This window comes from Dama dama, chromosome 5 (assembly GCF_033118175.1).
Source record: "Dama dama isolate Ldn47 chromosome 5, ASM3311817v1, whole genome shotgun sequence".
Taxonomy (NCBI): Eukaryota; Metazoa; Chordata; class Mammalia; order Artiodactyla; family Cervidae; genus Dama; species Dama dama.
This window is the reverse complement of record NC_083685.1, coordinates 113,913,289-113,928,798: the sequence shown is the minus strand read 5'-3', so window position 1 is coordinate 113,928,798 and position 15,510 is coordinate 113,913,289. Positions and strand designations below refer to the sequence as shown.

The window sequence follows — 15,510 nt, the reverse complement described above, 5'->3', positions numbered from 1 at the left end:
TTTAAACTTGTTATCTTTGACTACCTGGGAATTCCTAGTTGCCCTAGAATAGTCAACTTTACGTTCGACTCACTTTCAACTACATCTGATTCATTCCAAATAGATTTTTAAATAGAAGTTAGACTTCATTAAGGTATTACTAACTTTAAATCTGAAAGACAATTAATGTAATGAAATTTTCAAGTCTGACAAGTTCATTAAAATTTTTTAGCATGTCTTGATACATTTACTTATCAGCTTTTTAATCTTCTTTCTGCTGCCATCTCCTTAATGTTTGTTTGCTTCACCTCTCTGGTTCGTTGGATTGCTACTATTTAGGCTTTCATGGACTTTATCTTCACAGTTTACTATATCTTGTAAAGCCTTTTCTACATCTGTTTGGCCAGCTGTACTGGCTGTTTTTGGCAAGGTCATCTGCAGTGCACACCACAGGGTAGTACGCGCTTTCCGAGTAGCTACACACATCTCTTTAATTGCTGAAGCAAGCGCAAAAACATCTGTAAAAGAAACATTTGAAAAAAAAAAAAAAAAAGAAACATTTGTGGTCAGTTCAAATTAAATATCATTTAAGTACTCCTTAACTTTTATAAAACCCAGTCTGTGCTTCTAAATGATCAAACATTATTTTTTATAAAAGAAAGATGGCTATTGACTGAGCTAATCAAAGTACTTAATATTTAAAAGTGTTATACCTTAAATATAAATACTTATGTAAAAAAAAGTGTTACACTTGTATTTTATTTCTGACTTGTATGACCATGACTATGCTTTGGGTAGAACACAGACTTGGACAGAGTTATTACAATTAAATGGGTAAAATTAGCAAAATAGATAAAAGTATTTTCATTTTCACTTTTGGAGTAAATTATGTAGGCACCATGTAACAATTTATTCTTTAGATAAGTGTAAATGTTAGAAATCCAACCATTTTAACTTCAGAATCTGATTTTGTTAAATTCAAATTAACTCTGCCTTATCAAAAGGATATGCATTAATGTTTGTACCTCTGTCATCTTGGCATCTAGGAACTCCTTGCCTTTGCCGATTTGAAGCATTAACAATTTCATCCTTTCTACGTGACTGTACAATGTGAATGGACTCCAAGTGCCTATCAAGAGCTGTAGAGATATTAGCATGAAGGGGAGAGCTTCGAAGACGTTCCATTTTGCCCAGTAGAGTCACAACCTGAGGGAAACATTTTAAATTTTGATGAGGCATTTAACTACATTGCCCTGTCATTAACTTAAATCTTCAATGAAGCAGAATAGAGATGAGAGGAATAATGTTCATTCAGTACTAAGTAAATGTTTAGGCTTCCCTCATAGCTCAGTTGGTAAACAATCTGCCTGCAATGCAGGAGACCCCTGCTCCATCCGTGGGTTGGGAAGATCCCCTGGAGAAGGGAAAGGCTACCCATCCCATTCTGGCTTGGAAAATCCCATGGACTATTATGGTCCATAGAGTTGCAAGGAGTTGGACTCGACTGAGCAACTTTCACTTCACTAGCTTACTGTATCCTGACACCATGCTGGGGGAAACAAGGATGGAAGGTCCGTCTTTTGTACATATGTTAATTCTAGACAGTTTAAAAGTAGTCAATTACTGAGAATAAGCAACAATGAAAAAGTCAAACATTCAAATATATCCATATTATTAACAGTAAGTGCCAATATAAAATCTGACATTCTTTTTGGTAAACAGAATAGCCTGCCAAAAGAGCATTATTAGGAGTTACTGTAGTTAAAAGAAAAAAAACTGAGCTAAAAAGGGTTAATCAGTCTCTAGATCTGATTAATCTTGACCTCAACAATTCCCTTCTGGGCCTTCAATATTCTCTCTTTTGGAAGTCAGAAATAATATTGGCTAGTGTTAGTTTTAAGGAGTCCATAATCCAGAAAATACTGACTTAAATTTATGCTGAAGTAACAAAATAAATCCTATATGTGTCAAAATTGCGAGGGAAAATTAGGAGGTCTTAATCTTCTGGTGGTAGAAGAATCTTCTGGTTAATTAAGCTTTAAAAAGGGCACTATATATCTTAGATCTGTAAGGGGAGTATGTTTCATAGCTGTATATGCCTAAAATTTCAAATTCTAAACTTGGAAGGAGTAATGAAGGAGAACTTTTGAGTAGATAGGATTTGAACATCTAATAAATACAGTAACTGACTTTGGGAGCCAAATGATTTAAAACTCACGTAATTCAGTAACTGGAAAGAGCAGAAAAATATCTCTCAATTAATAAGCACCTGAATGACTGCCTCTAACCTCACACTCCTACCAAATTTCTTTGGTATAAGTCCATACCAGTTCAAGCCCATGGAGAAAACACAAGAGTACAGGTATTAAATATTTTCCTACCCTACCCAAAAATAAATGAATAAATAAATATTTTCCTCCCAACTGTACAACCAGCCAGTTCTTGAGGGGGAAAATAAGACAACACAAGAAAAAAATACCACAGTAAAAACTCCAGTGAACTACAAATTATATATTTTTAAAATAAGATAGTCATTTTGAATAAGTGTAAAGAAAAAATTTACACAAGTGATTTTTAATAAACTTAAAAGATTTTTTTCAGAATTCTATAAAACCAGCAAACTAGAAGTAGTACACATAAAAATACTTTTGCCTTTTGTATATTACTAGTCTAATGTTGCTAAATATAAACAAAATTATTATAATAGCTATAAATATGCTAAACTAGGGTGAAGCCTAAGTAAGGCTGGAAAAAGTATATTTCTTAATACATTAACAATTCTTTGATTTATTGCCTAGAAATGCATTACTGAGAAAAATTTTAACTTGGAAGTTTAAAAAAAAGACTTAAGTTTTTATAACATTTGGCTATATCTGACCACACCACTGATAAATTCCATTGTACAAATTTATGAATTTGATTAAAAATTACAACTAATCAAGGCTGAAAGCTAGGTAAAAATCAATATTTTTCCATTGAAGTATTTCATGTCTGTATTTTAAAGACAGCATGGTATAGGTAAGAAACCAATGAGCAATAAAATAAGACTCTATTGTGCTGATTTTTTCTAATTCCTTAAATGGCTTTTATTCAATCATAGATGCAATCTGTTTCACTGCATGCCTTTTCCTAGGAATTGTTATCAGATTTTACTTGGAAAACAGAAGTTTTTAAAAATTATTTTGTTTATTTATTTGGCTGCACTAGGTCATAGTTGCAGCACTCGGCATATTGAATCTTCAGAGCAGCATGAGAACTCTTAGTTGCAGCATGTGGGATCTAGTTCCCTGACCAGGGATGGAACCAGGACCCCCTACATTGGGAACATGGAGTCTTAGCCACTGGACCACAGGGAAGTACCAGAAAACAGAAGTTTTTAAAAGGGGAAGGTCAGAAAGAAAAAACTACCCTATTCTATTACAGTTGCTTAGAAAATTCTGAAATTACAAAGGAGATAATAGGAAAATAATTTTTAATTAACATCAAGATTCTTTACATTTGATCTGAAGTGATATACTACTTTTCCAAAATAAGGCTATTTTATAAAATTATGCATATACTTACATACTTCAGTTTATTAGTAATTAATACATTGCTAGATATACTTAACGTTTGTTAAATAACTCAAGAGAACAGGGTCAAGAAAATGAAATAAGGTAATCTCCTATTAATTTACTACCTTGTATAATATAAGCAAAGCTTTTTCGTGAAGCTAGAAAACAAATGTTTGTGATTAAGAAATGGGACTTTATTATATTATTTTATATATTTTATATATTATAAATAATATTCAAAATGGTTTTTGCTTTAAAATTTTTTTTTCTTTTGTGGATTAGTTCCACTGCTAATCTGGATTTCTTGAAGAGGAATCTCTTAGATTACTAAACTTACTATTTTAATGACTGAGTGGGGCTATTTTCCCTTTCCGAAATAGTTCTAGGTCCAAGCATGGGAAAGAATACATTTCAGAGAGTTACACATAAATGTGATTTAAGAATCCTTCAGAACTCTAACTTGCTAACGCACTTAAAAATTTTATCAAACAGTTAAAAAAAATCTGCTATTGGATATTTTCACAGCTTACTCTGGCTTGTTCTCGAAGTTCATCCACAATTAACCGATCAACTCTAGATGGGTTGGAGGTCAGCCGTGGAATTGGAGTATTGTTAGTACTGGATACTTTTTTCCCTGGATAATTCTTCGCAAGGGCCAATTCAGTCTGTAAAAAAAATTATATAACTTTTAGATACTAAATTTTCTAAGCATTACTCAATCATGAATAATATTTCTCATAGGCCTAAGAAGAAAACTGAAAATTACTCCTTTAGATAAAAATTCTGTTTTGGTATCAAAAGGCAATAAATATAAACCACAGTACCATGTACTTTTCTGTCACACTTAATGCATAAAATACCTGAACACTCCAATAGTTTAATACTTAGAAAATTCAAATAAATAAACTTTCAACCCATTAAGGAAAAAGTCTACCTAACAGGCAAAATAAACTTAAAAAAAATTTTAAGCCCCAAGCATTTTTAGTCTCTTTAAGTCACCTAATTAATTCTGTATAGTCATGGACTTAACAAATACTACACATTATAGAAGAATTCAACTTAAAAATAAGTCCTCTTTCTTAAACTACACTAGGGTAAACAAAATGAAAATAGGCAAAGGGGATATACTAAGTTATGCCTAAATGGATAGTTTTGTGTTACCTTTTTTCTCTCCTTTTCTAATGCTCTCCATTGTTCATAGCACTCTTCTAGACGAATATGAAGTTCACTGGCTGGTCCACTGCGGGTTTTAATTGGTCTTTGAAATCCAAAAGTTGGCACGAAACCAGAAAAGGAATTATCACCATACATCATATCATTAAAATATGGGTATAAATGGCTTAAGTCATCATAAGAAAACAAATCATATGAATCCAACAGTGGAACAACTGAATGGCCAAATGGATGAGTGGATCTTAGCGGAAACCCACTTGAACCAAGTTGTTGAAAACTCTGATTATGCCTTAAATCTCCCATCATATAATTATTAGAAAAGCATGACACCTGTGTGCGATTCACACGGCTATTAATATTGCTGTCTCCACTTCCTTGTCTGTGGCTATTAAAATGACCCTGTGACTCCAATAGATCTTGATATGTATTTTGAGATAAGCCATCTAAATGCTTTGGCCCTTCCTCAGGATCATAATGTCCACTTTGGGGCTTAGCTTGAAAATTATGTTTGTTTACATTTTCAATGATCCCATACTGCTGAGCTGAATAGTTATCACAAAATCCATTTGGCTGCTTTATTTTTTTATCGGTAACAGATTCAAAGAGATTTTCTTCTCCAGTCTTTGTCAGTCCCTCCATGTGATTGACAGATTGGATTCTTTCTGCACCATTGTAACCAAAATCAAAACTAGAAAATGCTGAAGGGTTTTCTTGGCAATACTTCTGAAATAAATTGCTATTTGGGGTTAAATTTGTAGATGATAGTTGGGGGAAATCTGAAGAATGGTTGGAACCTTTTGAAGCTGCACTTAAATGAGAATTTAATTTCATCAAGTTACCTTGATTTCGATAAAGAATAGGAGTGTTATTTTTTGTTTGGACATTCATCCATGTTGGTCTGTTTAAGTTGATACCTCCTGAAGATGTTGCTGAATTTGCTAGTAAATTCACTGATTTAAAATACTCAGAATTTGGGGGGTCAGGTTTAGTAAACTGTTGTTTTTCTGTGACATTAGCAAAATCATTATTAGCTGGACAAGTTGTATGAGGTTTTAGTCCATATTCTGATTTTAAGCCAAAATCAGCAGTAAATGCTGCTTCCTTTCCAAACTGTTTTTCTGTCAGATGTGGTGTAGTTTTTGGAAATGTGAAATTCTGCTGGTCAGGTATTGTCTCCTCCATTTTTTTCTGATTTGTTGGTTTTACCTGAAATAACTTGGTGTAGGTGTCTGCTTCTACAGTTGGTGCTTCAGGTGTGGCACTAGCTAATTTTTTACTATCTTGGACACTAAAATTCGAACACTTACTCAGCTTAGCCTTATTAGGATGAGCATATTCTGGGTATCTACAATAATCTGGATTTTCACTGTACCTATTAAATTGGGAAAGAAATATCTCTGCCCTCTTTTGCTGTAATGGTGCTTCAAGACCTTTAGCACATATTTTCTCTCTTCCATAAGAGTAAGTATCAACTCCTGATTCTTTCATGATGTCAGACAGACCAGTTTGTGGTGTAAAACAATTTTTGATAAATGGATATTCTTGAAATGCTGTCTTAGCTGTTTCATTTGTCTGAATATTGTAACAGTTGGAATGATCACTTCGTGAGGGGTACATCCATTGTTCTTCAAGGTCTAAACCAGTAAATCCATGATAAAGTTCATCTATTTTTTGTTGTGGTATGAGATTACTGTTATGTAGGTACTGCTTTTCCACTGCTGACACAGATTCACCAGTATAAAAAGCTTGCTGAGAGATGGCTGTATCTACCGGCCTTTTGGTTTCTGTTAAGAGGTCATGGTGATCTGCAAATCTGCTTGTGTTCATTGGCCAAACTGACTTTAAATTGGAGGAACAGGTCCTAGAACAAGCAAATATATTTAATTACAATTCAGATTTTAAAAGTCTTTATTTCCTTAGTGGAGAAGGGAGGAAAGGCTTTCAAAACATTTATATTGCACCATTCACTATTCTCTAATCCTTTCCAACTTTGGCTTATAAGCTGCCATTACATCCAAATAACTTTCTGTCACTTAAAATGTGCTATATGCTGCATAAATATGCATTTTAGTCTTAATATGTCTTCAGTATACTTTTCGAGGAGACATAAACTAAAGCCTGAGGCTGGTGATTGCATAGTCTTACATGAACGGTTTACATATAGTAAGTAGAAACCAGATAAGTTTTTTTTTACATTATTATATAAGGTTAATACAAAAGTGTTTTGACCACAATTTTTGTAATTAAAAAAGATGTACTCTCATTGAAATGAAAACATTTTCATTGGTTAGATGTATGCTACATATTTCCCTATTTATGAAATAGGGAATCTGGATAATATGGCTTCTACACCCAAGTAAAACAATTAATGCGTACTTTAAAAGTTTTTACTATATGAATAAAATCCATACATATTTCTACTCAGAAGCAATGATAGTTTTATTTTTGGAGGTATAAGTATAAAAGTCATTGGAATTTATACTCTTTAAGCCAAATTTTAGCTCATGAACTCAAGGGAAATAGCTTTGAATTATGGAAGAATGATTTTTCAAATGAAAGTTCTTAATAGCAAATTAAACTTTCAATTGTATGGCAAGCACCTCAGGAAAATTAAGGCTCCTAGAAACAAATATCTGAATTACGATGTCGAATGTCAGATGATCCTCTCTTAAGTAAAAATAAAAGTTAAAGACCTAGTACCTGGAAATTCAAAAGTTTATTACACACTATATAGGTTATATAATATACTAACCCCTCAGCAAAGTATGGCTGTGATTTATCTTGTTCTTCCAAAATGTTAGACACAAGTCCATATAAGTCTGTTTCACTACCATAGTCATTTCTTTCTGTTTGAATCCTAAAAATAAATGAATATCACATGTAAATTCTTTTGCTCATACTGAAACATAATATATTGATTTCTTTTTCCAGACTTATTCTGACTTATTTTTCTATAAAATATCTGGATTAACTCTATACCTTCATTTCAACTAAAGAGGGAATAGGAACTCAAGAATATTTTCCACTTTAGCATAGTGTTTATCCTACATAAATATTTCTCCTTCATTCCAAATCTTATGTCTAGTTCTCAATGAATGCTTACCTCTTATTTCTCCAAAACACATGCTATTCATTTTAGGTGACCAAGATATAAATCTCTAATCTATGATGTTATAGACATGATTGGTACCATGGCTGCTTCTGAAAGCATGTCTAGTCCTGTTACACATAATTACATGGACACTTGCTAAGTTTTTTCATTTGTGATTTGAAAACCATATGAACCTGCTACTCTATTTTTGTGACTCTTATACTAAAAGTTGGATTAAAAAGTACAGTGATATGGTCATCCTAAATATCACAAGAATGCGGCAGTTGTCCCTTAAATGTAAAAGATTTGGGGGATATCCCCAAGTCTTTGCCAAAGAAGTGACTGGTGCTCCATCTAGATCAAATCCCACCTAGTGACCAACACTATCTAAACAAAACAAAATGTAAAAAACAACAATGAGATGGAATGTACTGGTCCCTTTTTACCTCTTATGGATTTTTGGGTAATTTGTTCCTAGAAGTAATACGTTGTTTTTAAATTGTAACTTCTTGTTTTTTAATATTTTATGTCTAACATTTCATAGTGTTAGGACATTTCAGAAATAAAAATACCTTATACTTGTGTAACATTCAAATATTTCATTGATCTTCATAACAAAGGAAAGGTAGGTATCAGTAATCACTAAACTGAATAAACAATCATGATATTAAAAAACTTGAATTTTGCAAAGGTTTATCATTTGCCATGCTTTACTATATACTTGTTGAATAAATGGTCTACCTACAAGTCTAATACTTTTCCCACTACATTTTGTTATTTCAAAAAGATTTGATATAAACTTTTTGTATAATAATGTTAGTATATATCTAGAAAAATATTCAATGTAATATATATCAAACTGTTAATAGTTTTTACTGGAAGGTAGAAAGGCAGGGTAAAGGTAAACTTCTGCTTGCCTTTATGTATTTCTATAAAGTCTGAAGTTTTTCAATGAACATGTATTAACTAAAAAAATGCTTTTTTTGTGTGGAGTTATGTAGTCCACCTAATAAAATCTATTTTAGAGAACTTAAAACTAATTTCTAAATTTTTAACATTTAATTAGTAGATTTTAAAAATAATTATTTCCTGGTAAAGACACATCAGTCTCTTTTAACTGTTCCCTTATTATAATTAATATAAAGGTAGTGTCACTCCCTTAAGCTTCTCTTTGCAATAAGCTCCCATAATATTTTATACTTCTTCATTAGACCTTACCTTGCAGTACCAGGCACTTGCAGTGCCTGGCAAGTTATCATAATCATCACCATTACTATAAGATCTATAAAGACAGGAATAATATTTGCCATGTTAATTCTAATATCCCCAATAGGAGAGAATCTGACATAGAGTTAGCCCTCATTATTAGTGGAACTGAATAGAAAATAAGTATCTTACATTTGATAAAATCCTGTTTGTTGTATACTTGTAAGGCAAGAATTACTGAAAATTTAGAACTGGATTAAAAAATAGATTGAAAAATTCTAACTCATTTATATGCTATCTTTAGAAAGAGGAACTTAAGATGTACTCAGGGTTGCTTCTAATTAATGAAAGAAAGTAGCAAGAAAAAATTATAGACACATAACTTTTATGATTTCCTAGAAGTTTGGTTAAATAAAATTACAATGTCATAACATAAAAATACTGATATAGGGAACAAAGAGCTAATACAACTAGGTCCCCACATAATCAAACTTAAGAACACTTTGTTTAGCCTGAGAAATCTAATTTATTAATTTACCTGTTCTTTACATTGATCTGAGAATTAGAGGGCTGTTTAATATCATCTCCATATGTAGACCATGGTGCATAGAAAAGTGAAGAATCTACAGAACTTGCATATTCCGTTGATGAAGAAAGTGGAGCATAGGTCTGCCTTAGGTCAACACTATCTTCATTCTGAAATTTTAAAGGCATGTTTGTATATCAGATATAATCAAAACTACATTTATTACAGAATATTAGTGAAATAATAAGAAATCTGAGGAAATAATACATGTGTAAAAGTTGGGAGACAAATCTAGACTTAGCCACTTAAGCTTACTTTAACAGTAGGAGTTGGCAATTTTTTCCTATGAAGTGTCAGATAATAAATATTTTATGGTTTACTGTGTTCAGGTCTCTGTTGAAACTCCTAGCACCAAAGCAACTATAGACAATGTGTAAATTAGAGGCTGTGGCTATTCCAATAAAATTTTGTTTACAAAAACAGCCACTCAGCAGATATGGCCCCTGTCCAATAGCTGTTGCTTATCCCTGAGAAAGGACATGAACACCTATAATTATTGCTGTTTTAATTTTTTGAGCAGATGAGCACTATGTGGACCATAGCTGTGTTATTTTTAGTATTATTTTTAATAAATCATTTACAAAATTCAGTCTTAATGCCCCCAATCTGTGAAAAACAAGTGAATGTACATTTACATCGAATTTTCAAAGAAATTCCACACAGTGTATTCAGTCACCTTACGACATGGATATTCTCTGTATTTTAAAAATGAGAAAATGGGTGTTTTATAATGGGTTTAAAAATGAGGCTACAAATTATTGAGCTAAGAGGTGACAAAACTAAAACCCAAACTCAAGGCCATCTTACTCCTACACTAGGGCCTTTGAAAACAATATCTTTAATTTTCAGCTTAGTTTATTTCCAAGAGGAAGTATAAAAATGAGACAATACAAAAAATATTTTATCTTAAGAAATTTAAAGATATTATAGTTAGAAGAAAAAACGAGTTCATTTTTTTCTTTATACTTCTATAATGAATTTTGAGTAAATAAGGTAAAAGGTTTGAGTTTTAAGATTTTAATGAATTATTTGAAGTCCTGTCTTCTTCCAAAAAAGGGATTCAAGTACAATGAAAATACTACACCTCAAATTTTAAATACTTAAAATAGTCTGAAAATATAGATTCACAATTTTTAACTCTCCAAATAAGGAGCTACTAAAACCCAAGATGTAATAGCTATAAATATCCAGACAAAAACACAGTAGAAAAGGTATTTTCTTATAAATATAGAAGGTATATAATCCTGGTTAAAAATATTTTCTAATTGCTTTTATTCACAATCAAAATTGATGTGAAAAGAGATGAAACATGTTTAGATCAAAACATTCCTAAATTTTTGTTCTTCATGGACATGATAACTGGAAAATAACATTTTAAACATTCACTGAGTTTATACCAATAATATATGAAAATTACTATCATCTAATCACAAATCTTTACAAATATCAAACATTTTATAGCCTTTTGGTTAAATTCTAGTTATGAATACTATTTGAAACCTACATATTATAATTTTCTTGTTTATAGCTTATTATTTTGCTGACTATTCTTTAGTTGGAGAAACTGAGGCACAGAAGAGATTTTGCTAAAAGTGCCACTAAAAACTGTCTTTCCAAAATTTCTGTTAGTTAGCAGTAACTTTTACAAAGACTGTTATGGTTAGAACCTTTCATAATTTTATTCCTTCAGTTCTGAAGTTTTTATGACAGGCCCAACCTAGCTCTCTTAGGTGTGAAGTATCCAAAGTGATACAAATAATTGTTCATCTTTTTGAAAAGAGTTGCTTATACAAAATGAGCATTTTCAGATTATATAATATCAAATGAGGTAAACAGTATTTGAAACAAAATATATTGAGAAAGTATTATTTCAAGTATACTTTATATTTTAAATATTTGAGTATTAGAAAAATTAAATCCTTTTAAAAGATTGATTTAAATTTAATATTCTAGGATAAAACAAGCAACTAAAGTAATGTGGTGGCTATCTAGATACTTTTCAGTCAAAACATTTCTGGCAGTTAAATATGTGAATGCTTAGGGTTGGTACACTAATTAGTCTAGCTAATTGCAAAATGTCTCACTTTATTCTTGCTATGCTTAATCAACTGAAATTAAATCCAAGTAAATTTTAGTAGTCAGGTAAACATTATAGAGAGCAATGGAATGCTGATCTTTGCAGTGAAAAGACCTGGAGTCAAATTGGGTTTTGTCACTTACAGCACAAGTCAAATTTTTTGGGCCTCAGTTTCTCAATCTGTACAATGGGTATAATACTATACAAGGCTGTCATGTGAATTAAATAAAATTATTTATTTCAGGACACTGTTGTAATTCAAAATATAACAATATCAACAGCGATGTGCTGGTTAAATAATTTCAAATGAAAATGACATATTAGCCTAAGCTAATTTAACACGATTAACAAAACTAAATGTTTTAGGTGAGGTAAAAGGTACCACGTCATCTAAGACATTATTAGAGCCCGAGAATAAAAAAGTATAGAAAAATTTCCCCTTTAAATGATCAAACGTATGTTTGCACCGACTTCCAATAAATGCTGGAAGGGAAAATTATCTTACGGTCTAAGCAAATACGTATTTTCTTACATTTCTGTCATCATGTCACGCTGAGGACAAGGCAAAAGCAAGAACCAATGAAAAATCTATTCCTTAACTTGCTTTCAAAACCAGTTTGTATTCTACAAACTCTATTTAAAATATTGTCTGGTCCTAAACGTGGAGCAATTTAAATGCCAACGTGAATGGGCAGGGCGTAGGGTTGCATTTGAAGGAGAATAAATCCTTTAACAAAGGGCAGAGCGGAGAAACGGACCTGCGATTTGTAGCAATCATAGAAGGAAGGGGAGCCCGTCAGCATGACGCTGTTGAAGACATCTGTTAGTCGACTGCTGGCGTCCGCACTGAGGTTCCAGCAGCGATTCGCACCTCCACGGAACGCGACTTTCGGCTGCACAAAACGGGGATAGGAAACAGGAGAGACATGTCACGCAGGGCAGAGCCGGACCGATACGGCCGGACGACGGCTTCTACGGTTCTACGTCGGCTGTGCGCCTAACTCCACCCGGAATCCGTTCCCAGAACATTCATTTGGGGACCCCGCGCTTCCGCCCCCGGGTTTCCCTCTCCTTTTTCCGGCCGGACCCCGAGGCGCGCCTGACAGGCCCTCGCTGTCGGCCTCCGCCTCAGCGCCGCCGCGGCCCGACGTTGGGGAGGCAGCGGTAGCCTGCGCGTCGCGGTCAGTCACCTGCTCCGCCTCGCCGCCAGTTCTGTCAGCCCGCGGCGCGTCCCCAGGCCCTGACCCCATCGGCCGCCGAGCCCCAGGCTCACCCCGCGGCTCAGCCCGGGCGCCCCGTCGGGGCTCCTCGCCTGCAACCCGGCCTCTCCAGCCCCGCCGCTTCAGAGACACGCGTCCGGGGACGCGCCCGTTCTGTCTCTCCTCACGGTCGCCGTCCTCCTAGCCCGGCCGCCACCCAGACCCCGACAGTCCCCGCCAGTTACCTCAAGTCCCTCCCTCAGGCCTGGGGGGTGAGGGGGCGGGCGGGGGTCTCCGCAGCTCACCTCCATGGGCCTCCCAGCCCCTCCTGGACTAGGCACAGCTCCTGGGGTACGGGGATGAAGGGGGGGCGTCGAGGCCCAGCTCCCTCAACCCGCACCCCGCCGCTGCTGCCTCCGCCCCGGGCGCTGCCTGGAGCAGGTCTGTGGGTGCGGCGGCAGGAGCTGGGAAGGAGAGGCTGGGGAGAGGCCGTTACTTTGCCCACCAGGGGCTCGCGACCCGGCACGCGACCAGGCACGGGCCCGCCCCGCCCCCTCCTGGGAGGCCCGTCTCCGGCTTCGCACCCCTCATTGGCCCGCTGCCCGGCCAATGGGCGGCGGCCTCCGAGACCTGTTACCCACTAGAGACAAGGCCAAGAACCAGCCGTTAGGGCGACCTCGCTCTCTCTGCGTTTCTGAGCCTTTCCCGCTCAAAGTGAACGTGTTCGGGATTGGCCCAGTCTGTCAAGCACTCGCCTGATGATTGGCTAGTAGAGCAGCTGAGGGGCGTGGCGTGGAAGGAGGATTAGGAGCTCGGGCCTACCAGGTGGGAGAAGTGATGGAAGTGGTCAGGAAGATTTGAGAAGTCGCTCAGCAACCGGCTCTTGCTCCAACATTTCATTTTGCCCCTGGTCCTGCCCCTAACTCCCAGAATCCTTTGGAGCAGCCTCAGAGAATGATAGACTTGGGCTCGTTTACGGAGCGTGAGGAACCCGTTAAGGAGTTGGGGGTTGTTGGAAAAGTCCCTTCTGAGAAGGAAGAGAGCTGTTCTCTGTCCTAGGCCCCACGCTTCGATGGGGGTGAAGGCATTTTGATGCTTATGGAACCCCTGAACAAATTTCACTCTGACCTGTACCAAATAAGCCGTTCACATAGATGGTCCCATTCGAGGATGTGGTATCTCAAGATTTTGTCCCCAGAAAATGCTAAACAATTTTGTGTGCATTGAAATATTGAAGATGATCAAAGTAAGCACAGTTACCACCTTTAGGGCATGTATATTTAAAATCAAAATTTGAGAAGCAATAAAGTGGAAGGTGTTTTTTTTAACTCAAGCATAAATGGAAATAGGATAGGGGGACATGTCTTTTTGGCCCATATTGCCCTGATGGTTATTTTGGATCCCAACTCAGCTTTGAGTTAAGAAAGCTTGTTAGTTGACCTGGCTGTACCAATTCATTATATTTATTTCCCTACCTCACCCTTAAAGTTGCTAACCTGGAGTTTACTCCCTCCTTACATTTAGAGCATACTGTTTTGTCTCTCTCTCATAACACCCAGAATGATTTTGCAAAATTATGAATCCTCTTATGTATCTTTTTTATTGTAATAAGATAGACATAAGATTTGCCATTTTAAGCACCTTCGAATGTTTAATTCAATGACATTATACTCAATGTTATGCAACCATCCATATCTAGAAATATTTCATTATCCCAAACAAATTTTGTATCCAATAAAAGACATAACTCCCATTTCCCCTTCCTTCCACTCTCTGGGAACCACTGTTCTACTTTATGTTACTGTGAACTCACCTATTCTAATTACTTCATATAAGTGGAATCATACAATATTGGTCCTTTCGTGACTCATTTCATTAGCACAATGTCAAGATTCATGTTGTGCATGTCAGAATTTCACTCCATTTTATGGCTGAATAATATTAATCAATTGATGGACACTTGGCTTGTGTTCACCTTTTCTTTGTAATGAAGAATGGTGTAAAGAGCATTAGTGTACAAATGTCTATTTGATTTCCCTTTTCAATTATTTTGGATATGTGTTTAAGAGTGGAATTGCTGTCATATGGTAATTCCGTTCAACATTTTCCACACCAAACTATCCTACTGAAGCTGCACCATTTTGCACCCCCAGAGCAATACACCAGGGTTCCAGTTTATTTACATCCTTGCCAACAGTTGTTATTTTTCCTTCCGTTATTTTTAATAGCCTTTCAAGAAGTTGTGATATGGCATATCACTGTGGTTTTGATTTTCATTTCCCTTATGACTAATGATGTTAAGCATCTTTTCATGTGCTTATTGACCATTTGTGTATGTTCTTTGGAAAAATATTTATTTAAATCCTTTGCTCATTTTTTTGAGATTGTATTGTCTTATTTAGTATTGATATGGTTTGTTTTGGAAATGAAGGTTACAGGAAAATGGAACACCCCATTGAACTCAAGTGAATACATTAAAAAAGGGATCATTTTGGTTATGGATTCAAAACAAGTATTTAGTGTATAGTTAGTTCTTTCTTTCATCTCTTGCATTTCTTTTTTGGAAGATCTCATTCTGAATGGGTGTGTTGAGAGGCAGATGGGATTGTTTTCACAACTGCCTAAATATAGATACAAACCTCAGA

The 15,510-nt window shown here is 35.4% G+C and overlaps 1 protein-coding gene across 1 annotated transcript; it reads right to left on the bottom strand.

Annotated features, from left to right (window-relative positions):
• On the bottom strand, positions 1-13,765 carry MEIOC (meiosis specific with coiled-coil domain). The gene is made up of 11 exons (XM_061140769.1): positions 13,688-13,765; positions 13,450-13,505; positions 13,221-13,329; positions 12,674-13,066; positions 12,425-12,559; positions 9,542-9,699; positions 7,459-7,563; positions 4,695-6,567; positions 4,064-4,198; positions 1,005-1,185; positions 1-497 (listed from the first exon to the last, which is right to left on the bottom strand). Exons 1-11 carry the CDS (start codon positions 13,763-13,765, stop codon positions 268-270), a joined length of 3,453 nt encoding a protein of 1,150 aa, XP_060996752.1. The 3' UTR covers positions 1-267.
• Between the last annotated feature and the right edge of the window lie 1,745 nt (positions 13,766-15,510).

Bases quoted from the DNA above. Each gene is read 5' to 3' on its own strand.
- MEIOC (XM_061140769.1), bottom strand. From the start codon at position 13,765: ATGAAATGTTGGAGCAAGAGCCGGTTGCTGAGCGACTTCTCAAATCTT. The intron at 13,506-13,687 runs GTAGGCCCGAGC...CCTTGTCTCTAG, and splicing joins TCCATCACTTCTCCCACCTG to TGGGTAACAGGTCTCGGAGG. The intron at 498-1,004 runs GTACAAACATTA...TTTCTTTTACAG, and splicing joins TAGATGCCAAGATGACAGAG to ATGTTTTTGCGCTTGCTTCA.